This window comes from Oryza glaberrima, chromosome 2, assembly GCF_000147395.1.
Source record: "Oryza glaberrima chromosome 2, OglaRS2, whole genome shotgun sequence".
In the NCBI taxonomy this organism is placed as follows: Eukaryota; Viridiplantae; Streptophyta; class Magnoliopsida; order Poales; family Poaceae; genus Oryza; species Oryza glaberrima.
In genome coordinates, this window is record NC_068327.1 from 19,392,376 (window position 1) to 19,417,900 (window position 25,525).

The 25,525-nt window shown below is 39.1% G+C and overlaps 1 protein-coding gene across 1 annotated transcript; it reads left to right on the top strand.

Annotated features, from left to right (window-relative positions):
• Positions 1-15,435: 15,435 nt before the first annotated feature.
• LOC127762936 (beta-fructofuranosidase, insoluble isoenzyme 1) lies at positions 15,436-20,158 on the top strand. Its single transcript, XM_052287480.1, has 7 exons — positions 15,436-15,700; positions 16,569-16,577; positions 17,211-18,064; positions 18,245-18,403; positions 18,803-19,050; positions 19,351-19,441; positions 19,580-20,158. Exons 1-7 carry the CDS (start codon positions 15,514-15,516, stop codon positions 19,763-19,765), a joined length of 1,734 nt encoding a protein of 577 aa, XP_052143440.1. The 5' UTR covers positions 15,436-15,513; the 3' UTR covers positions 19,766-20,158.
• Positions 20,159-25,525: the final 5,367 nt, after the last annotated feature.

Below are 25,525 nucleotides of genomic sequence, written 5' to 3' on the forward strand. Positions count from 1 at the left end.
CGATTACTTTTTGGGTTGGCACATGGACTAACGATAGAAGGGAGAGGGAACCATTTGCATCTTCATGTGTTGCACATGCTTTTAGGATCCATTTATATTTATATAATAAAGGTAGTAGATGGTATGCATCATTTCTCCTAATGAAAAGAAAAGGAAATATGCTTGAAATTCTCAAATAGAAAATGAAAACAATGGATATCTCTAGTAATAGTGGTTTAAGAGTTTCAATAATTTCCAAAACAACTTGGGAAGATGTCCGAATTAAGTGTACATTGTTGAGCCCTAATTTTAGAAGATGGCCTACATATGTTGTTTGGCTTTAGAAATAGGGATGGGTAACCATTGGCCTACTCTTAGTTCAAGTAAATCAACAGAACCGGCCAAAAAAAAGTAAAAAAAAGTAAATCAACAGAATTTTCACCTTTTTTTTAATACATATTGTGTTTTAATCTATTTAGCAAAACTGGATTGGGTAAACTGATACCAAGGAGTGATGTGCATTCATCCCTTAGAATTTTATTTTGTAAGATCACATGTTGAACTATGTTCCATTGAATCAAAGAGATTAAGATCGAGTATGCATTGGTACTATAGGAGGACGGTAATAGAATAAACTAGCTGACACCCTGCATGTTGTTGCGAGAATTTATCTGAAACAAAACAAACAATTTGGGCAAATAACTGTAGGCAAGAATGAACAGGAACCATACAAATGAAATATATTGGTTCAGCTTCGTGATGACGTAGCCTCATGCATGTACTCCCTGCATTAATTTGAACTCGAAAGGTCGCAATATTTTGAGATAGAGGGAGTACTTCTTTTAGTAATTGCAGTTACCGTGCTAAATAGAAATAGAGAACGTGATGATGAGTCCAAATCAACCAAAATTGATAAATTTTAAATCAAATGAATATGATTAAAATAGCAATTGAATAACTCAAACAACTCATATTAAAACAATTAAGAAGATTAATTCCACTTCTTTTTATTTTTGGAAATGTCATATATATAGTGGAATAGTTTACCACACATGTTAGATTTTGGTTAAGAATTTATAAAATTTGCACCATACAGTAAAAGTTGATTTAATTTGGATAAACATGCATGTTACAAAGCTTTTCTTAAAGAAAAAAAATACAAACACATAAGCTTAAAACACGCTAATACTTATTTCTATAAACAATTTTCTTCCGTTCGATATATGGGTACGGAAAGAAAGGTTAAGCTTCGGTTGGACTTTGGAAAAGAGGAAAGGGAACAGTCCTAATTAAGAAATTAAATTTTGTTATGCTATTAATTACTAACATCGACTATAATCTTGATACTTGAAGAGCAGGTAAAATAGCATAGCCTATAAGTCAGCTATAAACACACGTCAAAAAGATAAAAGATAAAAGTGAAAAGCATATGACCACAAATTTGTAGCTAGCTACAATATGGACTCTAAGATACAATATGCGTATGATATAGGATCATATATTAATAGTGTAATACTATATGTTTATATAACTATGTCATAAATTAGTTATTAAAGTGACTATAAATATGCTATTAAATGTGCTCGAATGATGCGTAGTGAAGTCATTGCCCTCTCTCTTACCAGTCGGTCAGCGTTTAGAATGGGAAGTCTCGTCTTGGGCACATGCAGTTTGCGGACAAATTAGCATCGATCCACGCACTACAAAAATGGATTTGTTGTTATCAATGTAGGGTGAGCATGTTACACAGCAGGCAGTTTTTCGTACTACCAAGGTATAAATTGATCTCGCTATGTGGGCCTTGTGTTCTTTTGCTTGTTTGTTTCCATACGATCATCAAAATTTGTTTCTCTCTCCATGTGACAGTTTTTTTAAACAACGTGTAATTCTTAAAAGCTACGACTCTTTTCATTTTTAAATGCATGACACGGTTGACATCTTTAGATATGATATTGAACCATTTATCTTATTTAAAATTTATGATAAATATGAAATTCGTAAGTCATATTAAAAGTACCTTTAATTATAACTAAAGTAAATGATACTTATATAGTTTTGTAATAAGATAAATGGTCTCATAAGTTTAAAAATGAAAATAGTATCATACAAGTTAAGGCTGTAGGATCGTCTTGACGTTATCCTCTCTCAAGTTGACTCTCGATTCATTACCGGCAACGCTCTCCTGAGGCATCAAAACTCACCTACACATCATCAACTAAGAAACCATATTGACATGACGATATGGTGTACAAACCAATCAAGATCTTTCTTAAGTTTGTATCTCAAGAAAACACAAGTGAAAATATAACATGCAGTGTTAACAACTTCAGCCTAAAAGTTTTTAGGACTGTGATACTCATCTAACATTGTCCTAGCCATCTTAACCAAAGAACAATTTTTCTTTCAACAACGCGGTCTGACCGGTGGCGGTGGCAGGCGGCATCGACGCATTGAGCGGTCAGACCGGAGCGACTACATCGATCAGAACGGAGGTCATCGAGCGGTCATACTGGCACATCTATCAGACTGATCACATTGAATTCGAGTGTAACTTTTAATTCCGCTAAAAGTTTTGATTTTTGGGTACTTCAACCATTCACCTCCTCTAGTTGGCTTAGTTGTTGCACGCAAAAATAAGCCTCTTAAGGGGCCACACGTGGAAATATATTTTCACAGACATGTCCCTTAAGGATCCGCCTAAAATCTAAGTTACCTACTCATTTTCCACTCAACACTTCAAAACTTTTCATCCTTATCCACTCATCTCTCTTACCTCCTCTCCTCATTATTTTCTCTCCACTCTTTCACCTCCTCTCCTCTATCACTTTCCTCTCTCTCACCTCACTGGTTATGACGAGCGGTGGGCAGCGCGGCCGGTGGTGGGTGGCACGAGCGCAGCAGGCGGAGGGCACGGCTAGTGGCAGGCGGAGGACTCAGTCGGTGGCAGCGGAAAAAGAGCAATTTTTGCAAACCCTTCCGGGTAGACGGGCTGGAGTTCCGCATGCAAAAGCCACTTTTGACCCGTTTGGAAAAAAATGTTTTTATTAGAAAAAATAATCAAATATATGATTATAAAAAAAATCAAATATATGTATAAAGATGAAGAGTGTATCAATAATGGTGCTTAGCGATAATGGATGAAAATGGATCGGAAACGGACGAAAACTAGCTTTATCATATTCGTTTTCATATTTTTTTTCAGAATCAGAATCAGAATTGAAACCTGGATACGGAAATGAAATATAATATTATTGAATACATATACGGAACGAATACGGCAACGAATATTTGTCGGTATATAAAAGTCCCCTCAAATTGAGTTTCCTTAATCAAGGAAGAGATATCTCTTGTTTTCTTTTATCAACGTCTCCAACATTTATATCGTTAATTTTGTAGGCGGTCCCACAACTGTATGTGAAAATCGATTTTCATGGCCATTCCTTTAAGAGACCCACATGTAAATATGATTATTCATTTTCTAATCCCAAGACCTTTTACTACATGTTTAGCTTACTTACCATATCACTTATCAAGATCTTGTTGTATAAATTAGAGATGTTATTTATTTTATTTCACATTTTCGAAACTTGTAGTGCTTGTTGTATACTTTAAACATTTTCAAATACAAATGTTATAAACTACAAAATGGTAGATCTCATTGAGCTGTACAACTTTGATATAGAACACATCTCCATAAGATGTCGTTTGAATTGCAGATTTGAGATTTTGTAAAAACAGATATGTTATTTTATAATAAATGTTTCGACCCTTAAATGATCTCAAATAATAAAATAGTCAACAACAAAGTTGTAGTTCTCATCGATCTCTGTAATTTTGATATAAAGTTTGTCTTCATCTAACTTCGTATAAAAAAGTTATGTATATATACGTGTTTTTTCTAAAATTTGATCATGTCTGCGAATATCCGAACAAAATTTCGGATAGTTTCCGACCATTTTCCGATTCCGACGGATAGTACTCTTACTATATTCATTTTCGTTTCCGAGAAAAAAAATCCGAATTCATTTTCGAATCCAAGAATTTCCAGATAGTTCCGACCAAACCTATCCGAACCCGCAAAATAGTCCGGAGGAACGGAGACTATCCGTGTTCAACCCTATAAGCGATGGTCGACTGGAAATATATATACTGTTTCCCCCTAAATTTGGCAGAAAAAAAAGAAAATTATCTGGTAGGGATTGTGCGGTAGGATGGCATGCTGCCACGTTGGAAAGATCAGGGAGAATCGGAGGTGATGCAGCAAGTCGGTCTCGAGGGAAGTGGGACATCTCACCTGCAGCACCCATGATATCACAAGTTCACAGCCACAGATTTCGAGCGCTTCATCCAACTATTCCACTGGCGGGCTGGCGCCAAGTCAAATCTTTCCGCGATCAAATTCCAATGGCTCGAACAGTCAAATTACCCAGCTAGCGATTAATTTCCATCAGATGATATATTCTCTCATATTTAGCTGGTGTTTGAATCTTCTGAAGATAAAGATAAAAATAAATATTAAGTGTTTCAAGCAAAACGATGTAGTGATAACATGTGAATAATTGAGTTTTAATTATTACAAACTTGAAAAATTAATTAATATAATATTTTAGAACAACTTTCATATAGGAAATTTTTGCACGAAACGTAGCGTTTAGCAATTTGAAAAGTGTGATACTTTTATCCAAAAGCTTATCCACTTCTTTTAGTGGATTCGAACGGTGTTTACTTGATAATTTCCTCCCACTTTACTGATCCCAAGCTAGATTAATCTATTTTCCCTGTGGAATATGGAATGCGCCACACTGACTATTATACGTACTGTGAGAAATACAAGAGGTTTTTGTCCCGTTTTTTCTTAAAAATTAGGCCAAATCTCTTCTTTTTAATGAAAATAGAAACTTCTCTCTTTTGAGGTCTACCTAAAAAACTATTACTCCTACAGTTATACGTACTGTTAATTATCAAGCTAACAACAAGCTTGGCTGAGAAATGGCTACATGCCATCATTAATAGAGTCACTAAAAATCAAAATCCACAGCACTAAGTACGTACACAATCAAGAAGTTAAGCGAAGTGTGTGTTTCAGTATGGTCATCGCGTCGTCGGTGCTGAACTGACGTGCAAAACGTGCATGCTTATCATAGATAGGCACGAGCTGGAGAAGATAAAGTAGGCCTTACTAGGTAGGGCGATCTTTTGCTTGTAAGAATTACCAAAATATTGTTATCACTTATGCTTCCATGGCTTATTAAGTCAATATTGATTTTTCAAAAGTAAAGTAATGTTAATGTGACACAGTTTTCCGTTTGAAAAATAGAAAAGCCAAAGGACATTTGAACACTTGGGATTTGGAAGGACTATTTCATATTCTTCATTATTATTAGGGGTTGCTTAGAATGAATGGGAAAAAGTCCCACTATATATGGATTTTTTCTGAACACATGTGTATTCTTATTTGGACAGCACACTCAATGCACAAGCCGAGTATCCTGGATCAACGGTAATATATAATACTACTAGAGACGCAATTATTAATAATGCAGATTTTTTTTTTCACATCCTTTGTCAAATCGTCAATGTAAACCTTAAGCATGCACATTTACAAGAAGTTGAATGGTACTCCCATCTTAAACAAGAAATTAATTTTGATCTTTCAAACCTAAAACTTGTATAAGCTAGGGCAAGCGGTGAACTATTATATCTCTGTAGGCTAGAACAAAATAATATCTGGTAAGACATGCCAATCCAAGGCATGCAAGGTTGTAGGAAGGCCCAAGATTGACAATGGCAGGAGGTAATGTTGTTACATTTGTTAAAAAAATATTTGTGCAAGCAACTGATAACCTGTTTATACGGGCGTACACTGGTACAGATCCTTCTATCTGTGACGGGCTCTAATATGCTTAGAAATAGCGGGCCGTCACAAGGAAGTCATCTCAATCGGGCCAAAAAAAATGCCCGATTGAGATATGGTCGCATAGACATATTAGATGGGCATAAAACTTAAGCCCGTCACGGATGACACCTATCAATGACGGGCCATAGTTTAGACCCGATTGAGATAACGTTCCATATCTCAAACGGGTCTAAAGATGTGGCCCGTCACAGATGGCGCCAACTTTAGCCCCGATTGAGATAACATTCCATATCTTAAACATGCCTCAAGTTGTGGCCCGTCACAGATGACCATCATCCGTGGCGTGCACCAACTTGAGGCCTGTTTGAGATAGCAACTAGGCCCGTCACAGATGACTCATCAGTGACGGGCTATATACTTAATCTCTATCGGGCATTAACTAAAGCCCGTCACCGATGACTATTTTTTTATTTTTCATATGAAATGTTATATTTGTAAGTTGAACTATAGCAAAATAATTAAGTGCGGTATAATAATTCATTTTATGAGTCAAAATAATTTTACGGGTAGTAAATGATTTCAAATGGAAAAAATGTCAACAATAAAGTTGTATAACTTATCAAGATTTACAACTTTTAGTTTGGTCATTTTTCTATATATAACATTTTTTTGAACAGTTTGAATTTGAATTTGAAAATATAACAAATTCAAACAACATTTTTAAATACTAAATGATTTCAATTGAAAAAGTCATCAACAACAAAGTTGAATAACTCATCAAGATCTAAAACTTTTACTTTTTTTATTTCTTCATCCGACGAAATGTTAGTAATATTATTCACAAATTTTACATATATGTGTTATAGTTTATAAAACCAGATAAGAGATATGTCAATTTTGTGAACAATGTTACTATCAGTTTGTCGTATGAAGAAATGACCAAAATAAAAGTTTTAGATCTTGATGAGTTATTCAACTTTGTTGTTGATGACTTTTTAAGTTGATATCGTTTAGTATTTGAAAATATTGTTTGAAGTTGTCATATTTTCAAATTCAAATTCAAACGGTTCAAAAAAATGTCATATAGAAAAATGACCAAAATAAAAGTTATAGATCTTGATGAGTTATACAACTTTGTTGTTTATGACTTTTTCAGTTGAAGCCGTTCACTGATCTAAAATTCTATTTGAACTTTTCAAACTTTGAATTTCAAATTTCAAATTGTTTAAATAGAGCCATATGGAGAAATGACCAAAATAAAAATTTTGCACCTCGATGAGTTCTACAAATTTGGTTTTGGTAACTTTTTCATTTGAAATCATTTAATAACCCCAATTTGACATCCTGGCCTAGGGCTTAATAAGATTAATAGAATACTCATAGCAACAAGCCTTGAGCAATTTCGGGATGGGTGACCGATCGTGAAGTTTGAATTTCAAGTGAGGACAAAAAAAGATTGGCCTAGGAGGCCTGAGACTAGCCAAAAAAATAAAATTTAGTTTTTTTGGATTATACTCATCTGTGACGGGCATTAACTTAGGGCCGATTGAGATGATGGTCATCTGTGACGGGCCACAGATGACTCATCTGTGATGGGCTATAGTTAATGCCTGTCACAGATAAGGGTCATCTGTGACAGGCGCTAGTTGTGGCCCGATTGAGATAGGTCATCCGTGATGGGCTATAGTTTGACTGGTCGTCTGGGTCAAAGCTATCGGTGACGGGCTTTAATTAGGGCCCGATTGAGATAGATTCATCCGTGACGGCCGTTTGCCCGATTGAGATAACTCTTCACATCTGTGACTTCTAGCCTGTGACGGACGCCGTGCCCGATTGAGATGGGGTTTACCGCCCGATTGAGATGATGGTATCCCTTCTAGTGGTATCCAATATGCATGCAGTGAAGGGCATGTGAGAATGAACTATTTACGCATGTGAAAAGTCAGCCATTCGTGGAAAAAGTTTTTCGCAGTTTCCTAAAGATAACCGCACATGAAAACATGTTTTCACGGGTGTTTCTCCTAAAAGAAATTACATGCGAAACAATTTTCAATGGTGGATCATTCAAGTAACCACCTGTGAAAAAGTAATTTCATGAGTTGTTTAGTTAAGTGAATGGCCTAAACATGATGAGTGACACATATAATTATCTAAGTACCCGCCTATGTTTTTATTTGAATAAATACATAAATTACAGATTTATACACCCAGATTTTATCACAATGCAGCTGAATGCCCGCTCGTTGCAATGGGAATAAAAAAAAGAGATCCCCACCATACAACTAAAGCTATTATAAAATTATTCCCATTTGTAAAATCTTTAGTCCATATTTAATTTGTCATTGTTTTGCATCTCATTTTAAAATAAATTACCCTTGATTGATGGCTTGTAAAACCTCATTGTTTTGGGGACCCACAAGACAGTGGTGATGAGTGGTGGCAAATTCATAATTCACCACCATAATTGGGGTCTTTTAAAGTAGTATAGATTCATCTCATAAAGCATATCATTATCCGAGCACATATTTCTAACAGAAAAGGAAAAATGCCATTATCTATTTATAACATATGAACATATCACAATCCAATGTTATGATTATTTACATCATGATCCCATAACAACATTATGTTTCACAATCCATTCACAGTATTATTGTTCACAATTCACAAGATTATGTTTCACAAATGAATAAGGTCAATAGTTTAAGTGTTCTACATGTTAGTAGATTGTCATACTTCCGAATGGCAGCATGATTCATACGAGACAATGTCGGTCTTGGGATTAAAGTATGTGTCCCTCTCATTGTAGATCTTGTGGTGGACAAACCGCCACGTATACTACATAGTCGTGATGCCATCATTGTCAAGGTATATAGTTTGTTATAGGAAGGGGGCTAGCTACACATTGGAGACACTGAGGAGGCTATGTTGTGGTTCATATTAGTAATAAATGGGTGACATTTTGGTGTCATCATTGTCACGATATATAGTTTGCTACAGCATGGGGCTAGCTACACATTGGAGACACGGATGAGGATGTGTTGTGGTTCATATTAGTAATAAATGGGTGACATTTTGGTGGTTGAGAAGAAGATATAAACAATGACATATGGGTTCTCTACTAAAACGAGTACAATCTATTGTTATCATGGATGCACACTATAAATAATAGTTGTAATAATAGCCGTGGAACTAAAAAGAATAATTGCCCAAAACAACTACAGAGCTTAGGCATTACTCCAATTTACCATATTATTAAATAAGGGATAAAGAAGCTGGCCAACACATTTGACATCAATGCCTAGAAATTACCAGGTTAGTTTGAGAAAATAATGTAAAGATCCAAACCATTTGAACACTTGGGATTTGGAAGGGCTATTTCATTCTTCATTATTATGGTTGTTTAGAATGAATGGGAGAAAATTCCACTGTATGGATTTTTTTGAATATTATGTGTTCTTATTTGGACAGCACACTCAACACACAAGTTGATAGTATCTCTAATCAACGATGATATATAATACTACTACGTCATATGATTATTAATAATGTAGATCATATTTTTTTTCACAATATCCTTTGCCAAATCATCTATGTAAACTTTAAGCATGTACATTTAGAAGAAGTTAAATGGTGCTTCATCTTTAACAAGAAGTTTATTTTGATCTTTCAAAACCTAAGAGCTGTACAAGCTAGGGCAAGTCGTGAGTACTATGGTATATCTATGGGCTAGCTAGAACAAAATAATATATGGTAAGTGTTGATGGGTTATACTGTGATCATAGGATATGTACTTACATGATATATTTTTAGGTCATATGGATTGGCTCGTATGAGGATGCAAACGAAGTTGTAAAGAGAGTAAGGAATACATGGATTTCTATACAGGTTCGGCCCCCTATTACGGACAATAGCCCTACACCTATTGGCCGGATCTGTTGTTGCCATTATATATGTATATCAATCTAGTATGGTGATAGGCGGCTAGTTGTTGTCAGCTTCTTTGGGTGTTTATATGGCGAGATCGGAGGTGTCTTGTATTGTTTTGTCTCTAGTTGAAATCTCTCAGGCATGTTCTTATCCCTTACTAAGGCCTGCTATTTATATCTTCGGCTGCTCCCTTGTCCAAGTAGAACTAGGTAGGTATGTATGGATATGATCCGAGTGGTATTAATTGGACCCAAATAGGACTCTGAATTTTTGCCCTTAACTAGGACTCTTACCTTATCTACTTCAGACTTTATCCACATGTACGAGGTTTTTTTTCCTTAAATAACTTGGTATACGGTGGTCCCTACGAGGTAACTACACATACATAGGGTATCCCATATCTAGGACGCTGATAGTAAGGCATTCCATGTTATGTGAGATTATAGGAAGCCCAAGACTAACGATGGCAAGGTAATGCTGGTATAGAAAACACTTATGCAGGTGGCTGATGACCTATTTATAGTGTTGTTTTTGGGTCGTCTGCAGTCAAGGGCCTATGGAAATCGACTAGTTACACATGCAAAAAGTCAACTGTCCATGGAGAAACCTTTTCACGGGCAGTTTCGTTAAAATAACATCCCTCGAGAACAAGTTTGCATGGGTGGCTCACCTAAAAGAAACTACATGTACAAACACTTTTCAACTGCGGATCACTTAAGTAACCGCATGTGAAAATGTTTTTGGCAAGTTGTTTAGTTAAATGAACTACCTGATCATGATGAGTACCACAAACAGTTATCTAAGTACCCGCTATGTTTATATTTGAACAAATACAAAAATTAAATATTTCTATATATTAGTGTCTAGATTTTATCACAAATTATATTGACTAGCTGAATACCCGTACATTGCAATAAGAACTAAAAATAACAAATTATATTGACAAGTTGAATGCCCATGCACTGCAACGAGAATAAATTAAAAAAAGAGAACATCCCGTACACCTTAAAGCTCAAAAATTAAAATAAAATATTCCCAATTAATTAAATCTTTAGTCCATATTTGTCATCATTTGAAAATAAATTTCCCTTGATTGATGGCTTGGGATTAGAGAAGGTACAAAATTTCACCTACCTTATTGTTTGGGGGACGTATATGACAGTTGTGATGGTTGGTGGAAAATTCACAATTCACCTCTGCAGTTGGGGTCTTTTAAAGTAGTATAGATTCATCTCATAAATCATATCATTATCTGAGAACATATTTCTAATAGAAAAAAGATTACTCTAATAGACAAAAAAGATGCCATCATCTTATTTATAACATATCACAATCCAATGTTGTGACTATTTACATCACAATCCCATAATAGCATTACTATTCAAAATGCGGGTACAATAGTATTGCTCACAATCTATTCACAAGATTATGTTTCACAAAAGAATATCATCAATAGTTTTAAGTATTCTACACATTGGTAGACTTCCATACCTGACAAAGTGATTAATGTGAGGCAACGCCATTGTAAGGATCAAAACATTTATCTCATTGCATATATCTCATGTGGATAAACCACCACATATATACTATGTAGATGTTGTGCCATTATTATCACGATATATAGTTTGCTACATGAAGGGGGCTAGCTACACATTGGAGACACGGAAGAGGATGTGTTCTGGTTCATATAGAAATAAATGGGTGACATTGTGGCGCCATCATTGTCACAACATATAGTTGGCTACATGAGGAGGCTAGCTACACATTGGAGACGAGGGCGATATGTTGCGGTTAATATTAGTAATACATGAGTGACATTTTGGTGGTTCGGAAAAATATATATGTTATTGTGGATGGCACACTATGAACAATAGTTGTCATGAATGATTGCAGAAAAACCACATAGCTAAGGCATTACTCCAGTTTACCATATTATTAAAATAGGCATAAAGAAGCCAACACATTTGACATCAATAACAAGAGATTACCAGGTTAGTTGGATAAAATAATGTAAAGATCGAAACCATTGATCACATGTGTTAGAACCAAAACTAGACTCATGTTGATTAAAAGTAATTTTTGTAGGTACCAGAATTATATGTTTTAAGTAGGGAAGATTTGTGTGCTGAACAACTTTATTTCAAATAGGAAAATACAGTTGCACATAAATTTTGGCTAGTTACAAACACTACCATAGAACAGAGCATAACTGTGGATCATAATCGAGATCAGTGTCAATTTTTGACTGGCAGTTATGGACATGAATAGGGTTATTACACACACCGGGATCTCAATTAACTTGTATAAAAATCTTTGTCTCTTATTTCCTTGCTATAACATCATTTGCGTCCTCGTACTAGCAGAACCCTATATACTGAAATACTATAGTCCAAGTATTAATTACCAATCGACATATAAGTGAAATACATATTTAGCCCTACAATCTTGTATCGCGAATAGGGCATACACTGAGATTTCCTATGTGCCAATGAGATTTTTCTCATTTATGAAAATTATTCTTTATTGATGATGCATAAATGGGATTGAGTATAACTCAAGGAAGTGAAAGAGATTGGATGAACTCGATCAAAGCCACATATAAATTTTCCATAGGTTGCTAGGGCACCGTGTCTACAACGGTTTGGATAGCATGATCATATTATCCGAACCATAGAATCGCTGTTGGGTTAGAGCCTTTAAGGCTTGAACCCACAGTGATATGACTTAAACAGGCTTGAGAACTATCACTACCACTACTACAAAAGTGATTTTTCTGTTCGAGATTCCTTCATTGTTCCAAATGGACCATAACTAGTGGCGTCTGCAAAAATCGAGCGGCATTTTCGCAAACGGCTGCTTAAGACGCCCGTACGGAAAAATCGATTTTCCCATATGGGTCTCTTAAGAGGTCCGCATGCAAAAATGACCTCATTTTTGCATGCGCTCACTTAAGCACCCGCATGGAAAAATTGATTTTTCCATACGGGCGTCTTAAGCAGCCGTATGCAAAAATAAATTTGAAAATTTTGAAACTAGTGTATCTCACTCATAATAACTCCAAATTGGATGATTCTTTTTCCCAAATGTTTCTAAAATCATGCTCTATCATGTTATTATGTTCTTATTTCTATTATTTTGGCCATTTTTTCTTGTGACTTTGTTTTATAATTAAAAATTTGAATTTCAAAACTTCAAACAATATTTTCAAATACTAAATGATTCAGCTGAAAAAGTCATCAATAACAAAGTTGTATAACTCATGAAGATCTATAATTTCTATTTTGGTCATTTCTTTATCCAACAAAGTGATGGTAACATTTGTTCAAAATTTACATGTCCCTTATAGTTTATAAAACTATATAAGAGATATGTACATTTTCTGAACAATCTTACATATCATTTTGTCGGATGAAAAAATGACCAAAATAAAAGTTATAGATTTTGATAAGTTATACCACTTTGTTATTGATGACTTTTTCAGTTGAAATCATTTAGTATTTGAAAATGTTGTTTGAAGTTGTCATAATTTGAAATTCAAATTCAAACTGTCGAAACAAAGTCATATAGAAAAATGACCAAAACAAAAGTTGTAGATCTTGATGTGTTTTACAACTTTGTTCTTGACAATTTTTTTCATTTAAAATCATTTACTACCCAAAAAATTATTTGAATTTCTTTTTTAATAAAATTCAAATTTTATATAGTTCAATCAAACTTGGATAGCGTAATGACCAAAAGAAAAATAGTAGATCTCAATGTGTTCTACAACTTTGATTTTGACAACTTTTTCATACGAGTTGATTTAGTGCCGTAAAAATCTACCGGAAATTTCAAATGAAAATTTTCCCTCCTCACCACTTTAAAAAATTTTCGGTCTCTCCTCCTATTCTCTCTCCCCCTTGATATTTTCTATCTCTCCTCCTATTCCTGTCTCTCACTCACTCTTTTCTCTCATCACTCACTCTTTTATCTCCTCTCTATCTCGGTCTCGGCGGCACCGTCGACGCTCCCCTCCGCGCGCGGCCGCTCCTCCCTGGTGGTGGTGGTGGCAGCGGCGCCAACCCCGACGATGACGACGACCCCGACGACGATGACGAGTGGGCGGCCACAACGACGACGATGACCCTGACAACGACGACAAGTGGGTGGTGACGCGGGCGGCGGCGCCACCGGCATCCCCTCCTCACCATCGCCAACGACAACCACGAGGAGCTGGGCCAAATCCGGCGGCGGCGGGCCTCGTCCCACACAGATCCGGCGGCGGCGGGCCTCGTCCCGCCCAGATCCGGCGGCGACGGGCCTCGTCCCCCCCCCCCCCCCCCCCCCCCCCCCCCCCCCCGCGGATCGGCGGCAGCGGGAGCGCGGGCAGGCAGCGGCGGAACCGGGGCGGCCGGCGAGCTCAGGCGGCGGCGCTAGGGTTTCTTTTTTGTTTTTTTTATTTTTGGAAAAAAAAATTTTGCGATTTTTCTCTTTGCATGCAGTTGTCTTAAGCGTCCGCATGTGAAAATCGGATTTTCGCATACGGTTGCACCGGCCGCATGCAAAGATCGCGATCTTCGCAGACGATTTGGCGCATGCGGTTGCACCAACCGCATGCGAAAACCCTTCTCGCCCGTATGCATAAACCATCTTTGTAGTAGTGTACGGTTCACAATGGTTTGGATGGGAAATCATTGTGAACCAAAAGTGATAGACTGATTTCAACGAGTGTTTTTTTTAAGTAGTGCCACAATTTTGGTCATCATACGTCGTGTCTAAAATGTAACTTTTGACAACCAATTTACATTAAATTAAATTTATAAGACTAAATAAAGATGAAGGTCATTGAACAATTGATGAGAAAAATCTACACACAAGTGTGTCCAACTCAAATGTTTACACATATACTACTATATTCATAGTCGAAGTTAGATTTTTTTTCCTTAAAGGGAAAGTCTGTTTTCAAATTTTAGACCTCACTCCTTCCGTTTCAAATATATATAGTGTATTTTTTTTCTAGGGCAAGCTTTTGACCAATGATTACTCTATTATGACACAATGTTAAAGGGATAGATTCATATTCAAAATTACTATTATAATTATAATTTTTGTCATATAAATAATATTTTAAGCAATTGTTAGCCAAAATCTCGTCCTAACGAAACAAAATACGCCTTATTTTTAAAAACACGGAGTATATCCTTAAATATTTCTCTATCCAATATAAAAGGTCAATCTTTTAAAATTCCGATCATCAATAATTTCTCAAATAATTACTTTGAAATAAAAAAACATATGCAAATTTGTGTCGTCATAATATCCAATGAACTTATTCAAATTTATAAACTTATTTTAATTCAAAATTTGATCATTAATTTTTTTTAAAAAAAGAATAACCAAATCTTATCATAAACGTCAAATATATTTTTGAGAGTGGGGGCGATAATACCATAAAACTAACAACAGAAGAGACATGATACTACTACTGTAATCCTAATACGTACGTACGTATACTTCTACGCCGGATGCATAACTTCAGCCATGTGAGACACAACAGTTGCTGCCTAGCTCGTGGTCGTTGGTTTTTTCGCTCCAGAAACCACTACTCCTTCAGAAGAAAAAAAAGATTAATCCAGTCTACACTGCAAACTCAGACGCGTAAACCGTGAAGTATTATATATAGCCAACTGGTCTTCTCGCAAATCCGCACATCCCTTTCTGCCCCTCGACTTCTCCCCCTCCCTGGCCGGCCTGTCTAGTACAAAACAATGGGGACTCGGCTCTTGGCGCTCGCGCCATGGCTGCTGCTGCTCCTCCTGCAGCTCGCCGGCGCGTCCCATGTCGTCCACCGGAGCCTCGAGGCCGAGCAGGCGCCGAGCTCGGTGCCGGCCTCCATTGTCAGCCCCCTGCTCAGGACAGGATACCACTTCCAGCCCCCGATGAACTGGATCAACGGTAAGCAAAGATTGTGCTCAGCTAGCTTCTCTGAACTTTTGGATGTTCTTCAGTTCCTCTTTGTCTTAGTTTCTTCGACATCTTCTCTTCAAAGCTTGGTTTGTTTTGGTTTCTTCTTATCTTCAGTATTAGCTATAGCTTAGCTTTATTACATAACTAGTACAAGAAAATATCATGCCATAGACGAACAAAGCAATACATGGCTCTGAATTTTAGCTGATGTACTCCCTCCATTTTAGTTTATAAGATGTTTTTACTTTGATCAAAATCTAACTGCTTCAAGTTTGATCAAATTTATAGAAAATAATAATAATATTTTAAAGCCAAGATAAATTTATTTAAAAATATATTTAATTATTAATTTAATAAAACTAATTTTGTAATGTAAATATTATTATATTTGTCTATAAACTTAGTAATCTGAAACGGAGGGAGTATGCAAGTAGTACTTTGCACCTTGGTAAAAAATTAAAACAGCTTCTGTGGTTAGTGGTTTAATCTCGTGTTAATCTACATAACCGCTGGTGATTTCTGGTGGACAAAAAAATTACAGCTTGCTGAGTTATCAACTTTATATTGGCTATGTTAGTTAGGTAGTCCTGCAGTTGTTTTCTTCTCCATCAGAAAAGTCAAGCTGCAGGCTTTTAAGTTATCACAGTATCCGACAACGGTGAAGACTTGCAGTTCAGCAAGTACCCGAATAATAATACACCAGCTTTGTTTTTGAGCATTAAGCTAATAACTCTTGATTGATACCTAATTGATGCTTGCTGCAATTATACTGTTCTAACTCGATTTTTTTATTTCTCTTCTTGTGTCTGGTTCTGATCATATCGCTGCGACTGCAAATTAATCTCATCGCCGACAGATCCGAACGGTACGAATTTTCCGGCCCACTTCTTGCAAATTATCTCTGTCTTGTTCTTCTGCCTACTAGATCTATGATGTTGAGAGTATAATGAACAGCAACGCTTGTGTGCATGTGTTTTTTAAATATGGGAAGATTAAAGACCAATTTTTTAGAAGGAGCTAAGAGAAAGGACAGTTTAACATTAAAATGGTGCATGCCGGCACGCACATGCTGCAAGGCGAATGCGTATATACACTCTTGCAGTAGGCAGCAAAATTTAAGCTGGTCAAGCTTTCGAAGTTTGGTCTTAAAATTTGACAATGGGATCAATCAACGGATTCCTTTGGCGTATCACTGTCTGGAAGTGAATCTCAATTTGATTATACGAATTTAGACATGACAAGACATAATCAATTTCACAATAAACTTTAATTTAAACAACTCATTTTTGTAAAACAGTAAAGAAACCATATAAAAAGTGATAAGTTGATAAGCAATAAGTTGTACCTGTACACAAGAACAGATCTAATTAACATGTGTACTATGGGCTCCCCCCCCCCCCCCCCCACCCCCACCCAAAAAAAAATTGGGGGATCCGCCCCAGTTATACATGAAAAATGTTTTGAGCTTTTGAGTTGATAAGTTGAGAACATTGAACAGGGCCACTGTACTACAAGGGATGGTACCACCTATTCTACCAGTACAACCCCAAGGGAGCTGTGTGGGGCAATATCGTGTGGGCTCACTCGGTATCACAAGACCTCATCAACTGGATAGCCCTTGAGCCGGCAATCAAGCCCGACATCCCCTCCGACCAGTACGGTTGTTGGTCTGGCTCTGCCACCATCCTTCCCGATGGCACGCCGGCGATCCTCTACACTGGGATCGACCGCCCCAACATCAACTACCAGGTGCAGAATATCGCATTTCCCAAGAATGCGTCAGACCCGCTCCTTCGTGAGTGGGTCAAGCCGGCCTACAACCCGGTGGCCACGCCGGAGCCTGGTATGAACGCAACGCAATTCCGCGATCCGACAACGGCCTGGTACGCCGACGGTCATTGGCGGATGCTCGTTGGTGGCCTGAAGGGGGCTCGCCGCGGCCTTGCCTACCTCTACCGGAGCCGGGACTTCAAGACGTGGGTTCGGGCCAAGCACCCACTCCATTCGGCGCTCACTGGGATGTGGGAGTGCCCAGACTTCTTCCCGTTGCAAGCACCAGGTCTCCAGGCTGGCCTCGACACATCTGTGCCGAGCAGCAAGTACGTGCTCAAGAACAGCCTCGATCTCACCCGTTATGACTACTACACAGTGGGCATCTACAACAAGGTGACGGAGCGGTATGTGCCGGACAACCCTGCTGGCGACTACCACCGGCTCCGCTATGACTACGGCAACTTCTACGCATCAAAGACCTTCTTCGACCCGGTGAAGCACCGCCGCATCCTGCTTGGGTGGGCTAACGAGTCCGACAGCGTCACCTACGACAAGGCGAAGGGCTGGGCCGGCATCCATGTAAATCATAGTTACAATTTTGCAATCTTAATTTCTTGTACTACCTACCTCTACAAATGTTTGATGTTATTAGTTATCTTAATTTCAAGAGCTAACCAAACGTAAAAGAAAAATTGGAGGGACTAGAGGTTTAATTAGAATTGATTTGGAGATTGATGGCTTGGCTTGTGTCGTTGGCAGGCGATCCCAAGAAAGGTATGGCTGGACCCGAGCGGGAAGCAGCTTCTGCAGTGGCCAATCGAGGAGCTGGAGACGCTGAGGGGCAAATCGGTCAGCGTCAGCGACAAGGTGGTGAAGCCCGGGGAACATTTCCAAGTCACGGGCCTCGGAACCTACCAGGTTGCTACACTACAAAATCAAAAACCAGTAACTTGAAATTTCCATCCACAAGAAAATGAGACTAGAATATTGGCCATATATATTGCTGCCGTCAAGGGCCCCATGTGCAGGAGCTGCCTAGTTATACGGAGTACTAGCTAAGCTCGCTCCGGTCCAATTCCGTATGGGCAGCGATCATCGCGTGCCCAATTCCTGCTCGTGCACGCGAAGATCGCGAAGTCGCCGGACCGGCGATTTTTCCGCTCGGTCGGCGTCAGCTTCCGCTCCCGCCCGTTTCACCTTCAACGGCGTGGACGCATCCGGTTGGCCGGAGAGGAACCTGCAACGCATCGCATATTCGCCTTCTAGGTGTGACGCTGACGCTGACAAGTTTTGCTTTGATATTTGTGTGTCGATCAGGCTGACGTGGAGGTGAGCTTGGAGGTGTCCGGGCTGGAGAAGGCGGAGGCGTTGGACCCGGCGTTCGGCGACGACGCGGAGAGGCTGTGCGGCGCGAAGGGCGCGGACGTGAGGGGCGGCGTGGTGTTCGGGCTGTGGGTGCTGGCCTCCGCCGGCCTGGAGGAGAAAACCGCCGTCTTCTTCCGCGTCTTCAAGCCGGCCGGGCACGGCGCCAAGCCCGTCGTCCTCATGTGCACCGACCCTACCAAGTACGATACCACTACCAGCCAAATCTATACTACTACCTTGTGATGTCTCGGTACAATGCAAGCAGCACACATGCATATACCCATCCTGCATGCACTGATCAATGTCTGCCACGTTTTCAAAAAAAAAAAATGAGAGAAGAAATACATGATCTTAGAGTTGGAATCACACACCCTTTACCACAGCACTATCAAATACGTCTCCTGTCACATTTTCGCAATTACCCAAGTGTTTGGACAACTTAAAATGCTAAATCCAAAGCTCTGAAGTTGATTAATTACTGTCCTTCTTTTATTGAGCAGGTCTTCTCTTAGCCCGGATCTCTACAAGCCAACTTTTGCCGGGTTCGTCGACACCGACATCTCGTCCGGGAAGATCTCCTTGAGAAGCTTGGTATAGTACACACATATACTACGAGCTTAATTAACCACGTTTTTTATTAGTGCCTCTCGTATATAACTTACCAATGCTTTATTGACTGTGACCATGATTAGTCTTATATATGCATCATTGTTTGTGACTTCGTTTCAGATTGACCGTTCGGTGGTTGAGAGCTTCGGCGCCGGGGGCAAGACCTGCATCCTGTCGAGAGTTTACCCGTCGATGGCGATAGGTGACAAGGCCCATCTTTACGTCTTCAACAATGGGGAGGCGGATATTAAGATTTCACATCTGAAAGCGTGGGAAATGAAGAAGCCGCTTATGAATGGCGCCTAATTAATTTGCCGCGGATATATATGATGGCGACTTTAATTAATTGCTATTATTAAATCATCACTCGCCATCTGCGATATACCGGCCAGATCGTCCCTGACATCGATCTCCTGTTCTTGGCCGATGTTGCACGCTGCACGATATTTGATTGCTTGTTGCTGAGGATGATTGGAGTTTGTATTCGTGTCTCCAGATATCGAAAGACCAGGGTAATTTTACACTCTTCTCGTACAATTAATTGATTGTATCACGAGTTGTTTGTAAACAATTGTTTGTATCACGAGTTGTTTGCAAACATTTGTTTGTACCACGATCGAGTTGTGTGACAAATAAATTAAGATGCTGATTATTTCATCATGTTACAGATAATAAAGAGGTTTTCCGTGATTTACTTCACTTGTATGCATGTGTCCTTGTAACGCTGATGAAATAAGATGACCTAATTTGATAATCCTTTCATTTCAAAATATAAATGCATATATGGCCCAGTTGGCATTACTTTTTCCAATATGTTGCGCATTTCGTTCCTAAATTGTAGAATTTGCTTTCAAAATTAATTTTAGGATATTTTTTTTACAGTTTAATTACCCGGATTAATTTTTATGATTGCTAGGACGTACGATTAAAAAGTTTACCTAAATTACTACTAAAAATCATATTTCAAATGTTTAACCTTTTATTTAAAAAAATTCGCTGCTCTTACCTGGCAAAGGGGAAGTTCATATTCCTGTTGCGAGTCAAAGGTACGAGAGATATCGCCACCAATATAAGGGGGAAATTTGACATTTATTTATCCAAAGAAAAGGAGTACTGCCTCTTTTTTTTTCGTTTTTTTAGAACTCCCAAGTAGTGGCTTCAAATTGCTCCACCGAATGCGTCAGAAAGCTGTATGTATCATCATAATCGTCAGAATCTTAAGACAGAAAATAATGGTAGGTGCGTGCGCTAGCTAGTGTCATGAACACATGGTTCGTACGGATGATGGTGCCATTATTATATCAGGGAACTAACAGTGGTGCTATGCTAATCTTTTCTTTAAAAAATTACCAGTATCATGTAACTATCACCAGGTGGATATCTTGCCTATGATTAACGACAGAAACACGATCGAATCAGGGATATATAATAGTTAATGTGAGATACGCCAGTTGGCCACGTCAGCATTTCAACAAGCTGCAGGGGAATTAAAACATGAATGCCTGTCTTTTGGTTAGTTGCAAAGCAGGCATGCAAATTAATGTGCCCTAGCATATATACGCACACCGCTCTCAGTGCACTGGAAGATGCTCTCGGCTCTCCTCAAGGACATCATACCAATGTTGTGCTTACACTCTCCCAATTCCTAAAATCAACTGGTGAAACATTGATAGGATAACTGGTTGTCTGGATGTGTACATGTATCAGTACGTCTTTTAACTCCCAAATCCCAATTCCTTAAGTGTTGTTGGCTTCAACATAAACCAGCTAAAAGTACATAACCTATAAGTGAGTGTATATATATGCAGGGCCTTACCTATGAATTCGAGGCCCCAGTGCAAAACACAATTTAACGCTAATATAAGTAGGAAAGACAAAAAAAAAATAGCAGTGGAGCTCTATCTCAGTCAGAAGAAAATTTTAAATAATTGTTAGAAAAATATTATGTTATGATGTAGTAATTTATTTTTATTATATGGAAAAATGTAATCTTTAATGCCTAGAACGCACGTTCATATCATCGTCATGAGCTATAGCTCTTTGAGTTAGCCATGATTGCCATCGAACACTTATCGGAACTAAAAAAACAAGCCTGTTCTAGCCAAATGAACAAATGAGTAAAAGTAAAACTTTATAAAAATGGAACAAGAGGTCTTCAAATATATTGAAACGCATTGGCGTAGATTAAAATATAAAAATATTGCGGCCCCTAATTTTTAGGGCCCTATTCGATTGCTCATTTTGTACGCCCTCATCGACAGCCTTGTATATATGTGTGTCGGGATTGAACATATCTTAAAAATTTTAAACCATTGAATCCCTTTGAGATCCATGCACCGTATTATTTTCTTCCTATCCCTCTCATCATTTACTGCGATGCATGCCCCTCACCTCGCCTCCGCTTGAAACTAGTGTCAATGGTGTTGACGAGGCCCACTAGACCTTCCCCTTCATTCCCGGCTCTCTTCCTCCTCAAGCCGGTCCCCCCGTCCCACCATCTTCTCCATTTCCAGAGGCTCCCTGCTGTCGGATCTGCCACCACCACATAACCTCTCGCTCCACTTTGCCTCCACCACCAACATCGGCCAATTGTCCACTGCGACCTTGCAGCTTCCATGGTGGGGGCGCGGCCTCACTGCCTACCCATTCTGTCATCCACCATCAGGCCGCTACTTCCCATGTCCATCCCTCTAAGGATTGCAATCTCCTCGATTTCCCACTCCCTCACCCTAACCCCAATCCGAACTATGTACTCTAACTTGTTGGGCCACTGTCAATCACCGGAGCTTTGCTGGAGTTGGAAGAGGAGTTGGGCGCATAAATCTTTAAGGAAATCAGGTGGCTTGAAATCTGTAAGAAATCCCCTCGATTTTCTGTCAAATGCTAATTAGCAATTCAATGTATATTTGTACTCTCTCTGTAGACATGCCAATGGTATAGTAACGAGTGTTGACTGTTTACCTCAGCTCAACAGAAAAGAGCTAAGAGTGTCTCTAAGAGTATTAAAAAATTGACTCCCTTAAAAATTTGGATTGGTGTTATTAAAAAAATTAGACTAAAAATCACCCTCTCTCCTCCAATAGTACGCTAAATTTTGTTTAGATGTGTTCTTCTTCAATTGTTTATGTTTTCTTTTTCTTTTTCCTAGGAGGGTGATCGGTGCTGCTAGGCAGATCGGTCGATATAGCAACTCGATGATACTAGGGTTGGGAGTGCCGATATTTGCCCAAGAACTGAAAAATATATGGTGCAAATCACATAGGCAGTGAAAAGCTGGAAACTACTGTTGGATAAAAATTGACGCCTAAAATTTGTCCACGTAAAAGTTTTCCTCACAGATTCAATCATGTTTTTAGGTTATGTGGATAAATCTTAAGTGCCCATTTTTAGATCCAGCGGTAATTTTTAAGTTTTCACTGTATACGTGGTTTCCACTTCATATTTTCCCCTCAAGATTTGGATACCTATCGGAAGTTTGGATACAACACAAACATTAGGAACTAAAATATAGTTATAGACCAAAACAAAATCTAAATTTGCACTATAACGTGTTGCTTCAAAATTTCTTAATCCTATATATCTATAAAGTTTATCTCCCACTAAGTATAGTTAATGTTAATTCTCTCTTCTCCTACGAAACCACATCACCTCATTTTTTTTTGTCCTTTGGATGATAAATCAAGGACGTAAATTGTCTATGTTCACTAAAAAACGTCACCACATTTTCAATCATTTATAACTTTTTGATAATTAAATCGATCAAGGTACAAGACATGATACATAACATATTTGAAAGAAATCATACATATAAGAAAGTAAATTGTATACAACTTATATCTACTATTTTGTCATGTAGTTCTTCCGTAGTAACGCGTGGGGTTCCCATCTTGTGTAATTCATCATGCGCTTATCACACCATCTAATAGTTTATTTAAGAAAAAGTCAAAGTCTGAAGTAATTTAGATAGAAGCCACTACTACAAAAGTGATTTTTCTGTACGAGGCCCCATCATTTTTCCATGCGGACCATAACTAGTGGCGTTTGCAAAAATCGAGGGTCATTTTCCCATACGGCTGCTTAAGTGGCCTGTATGGAAAAATAGATTTTCCCATACGGGCCTATTAAGAGGGCCGCATGCAAAAATGAGCTCACTTTTGCATGCGGCTCACTTAAGCGCCCGCATGGAAAAATCGATTTTTCCATACGGGCCACTTAAGAAGCCGTATGCGAAAATAAATTTTGAAAATTTTGAAACTAGTATATCTCACTTATATGAACTCTAAATTGGATGATTTTTTCCTAAATGTTTCTAAAATCATGCTCTATAATGTTATTGTGTTCTTACTGGTATTATTTTGGCTATTTTTTCTTGTGACTTTGTTTTATCAGTTAAAAATTTGAATTTCAAAACTTCAAATAATATTTTGAAGCAGTAAATGATTTCAACTGAAAAAGTCATCAACAACAAATTGTATAACTCATCAAGATCTATAAATTTTATTTTAATCATTTCTTCATCCCACAAAGTTATTTTTAAGATTGTTCACAAAATGTACATCTCTTATATAGTTTTATAAAAATTATATAAGAGATGTTTATTTTGTGAACAATCTTACAAATAACTTTGTTGGATGAAGAAATGATTATAATAAAATTTATAGATCTTGATGAGTTATACAACTTTGTTGTTGATGACTTTTTCAGTTGAAATTATTTAGTATTTGAAAATGTTGTTTGAAATTATCATATTTTGAAAATCAAATTCAAACTGTTCAAACAAAATCATATAGAACAGTGATCAAAACAAAAGTTGTAGATCTTGAAGAGTTATACAACTTTATTGTTGATGATTTTTCCATTTGAAATCATCTAGTACCCAAAAAATTATTTGAATTTCTTACATTTTAAAATTCAAATTTTATATAGATCTCAATGAGTTCTACAACTTTGTAATTTCACACCTAACCCTATCTTATCCTCTCCTCTCAGTCTTCTCTCTCACTCTATCTCTTTTCTCTCTCTCTCTCTGACCGAGATCGAGCGGCGCGGGGCGCGGCGGCGGCGCCAGCCGAGAGCGGCGCGGGGCGGGGCGGGCATGGCGAGCGTGGCGGCGGCGACGGCTGAGAGCGGCGCGGCGCGCGGTGGCAGCAGCGGCAGCGGCGGGCGGGAGCGGCCGCGGGCTCCAGTGCCAAGGGCGACGGGGGCGTCGATCCGGTGCGGCGCGACCTCGCGTCGATCCGGCGTCGGCGGCCCGTCTCGGTGTGGATCCGACGGCGGCGCGATGACAGCGTGGATCCGGCGGCGGCGGCGCGACCTCGGTGGCCCATCCCTGCGCGGATCCGCCGCCTCTACCTCCCTTTGTCGTCGCCGTCGACTTCCCCGCCCTTCCCCGCGGCGCGACGACGGCGTGGATCTGGCGGCGGCGTGACCTCGGCGTGGATCCGGCGGCGGCGGCGCGACCTAGCGTCGATCCGTCGTCGGCGGCGCGTCTCGGCATGGATCTGGCGGTGGCGCGACCTCGACGTCAATCCGGTGGCGGCGGTCCATCCCCGCGCGAATCCGGCGCCGACGACGACGGACGACGGTTGGAGTGACGGATTGGCCGACGACGGCGACGAATCCGGCGGCGCGGAGGCCGGCTGGATTGGGCAACGGTGGGCTAGGGTTTGGAGCGGCGGATTGGCCGATGACGGTGACGAATCCGGCAGCATGGAGGTCGGCTGGATTGCGCGGCGGTGGGCTAGGGTTCGGCTTTTTTCTCTTTTTTTTTTGCTGAATTCATTTTCGCATACGGCTGGTATAGGGGACCGCATGCAAAAATTGGATTTTTGCATGCGGTTGCTCTAGCCGTATGCAAAGATGATGATCTTTGCAGACGATTTCGCGCATGTGAAAATCGTTGCCATCCGTCGGCAAAGACGTATTCTGTAGTAGTGAGCAGAAAAATCCTGATCAGGTAATTCTTAATTGAAACTATCAATTCCAGTTCGGTGCTTAATTCCGATCCACAAAAAGACCCCTGCCAAAATCAATTAATTAATTAACCGAGAGTGACAATAGGAGCCT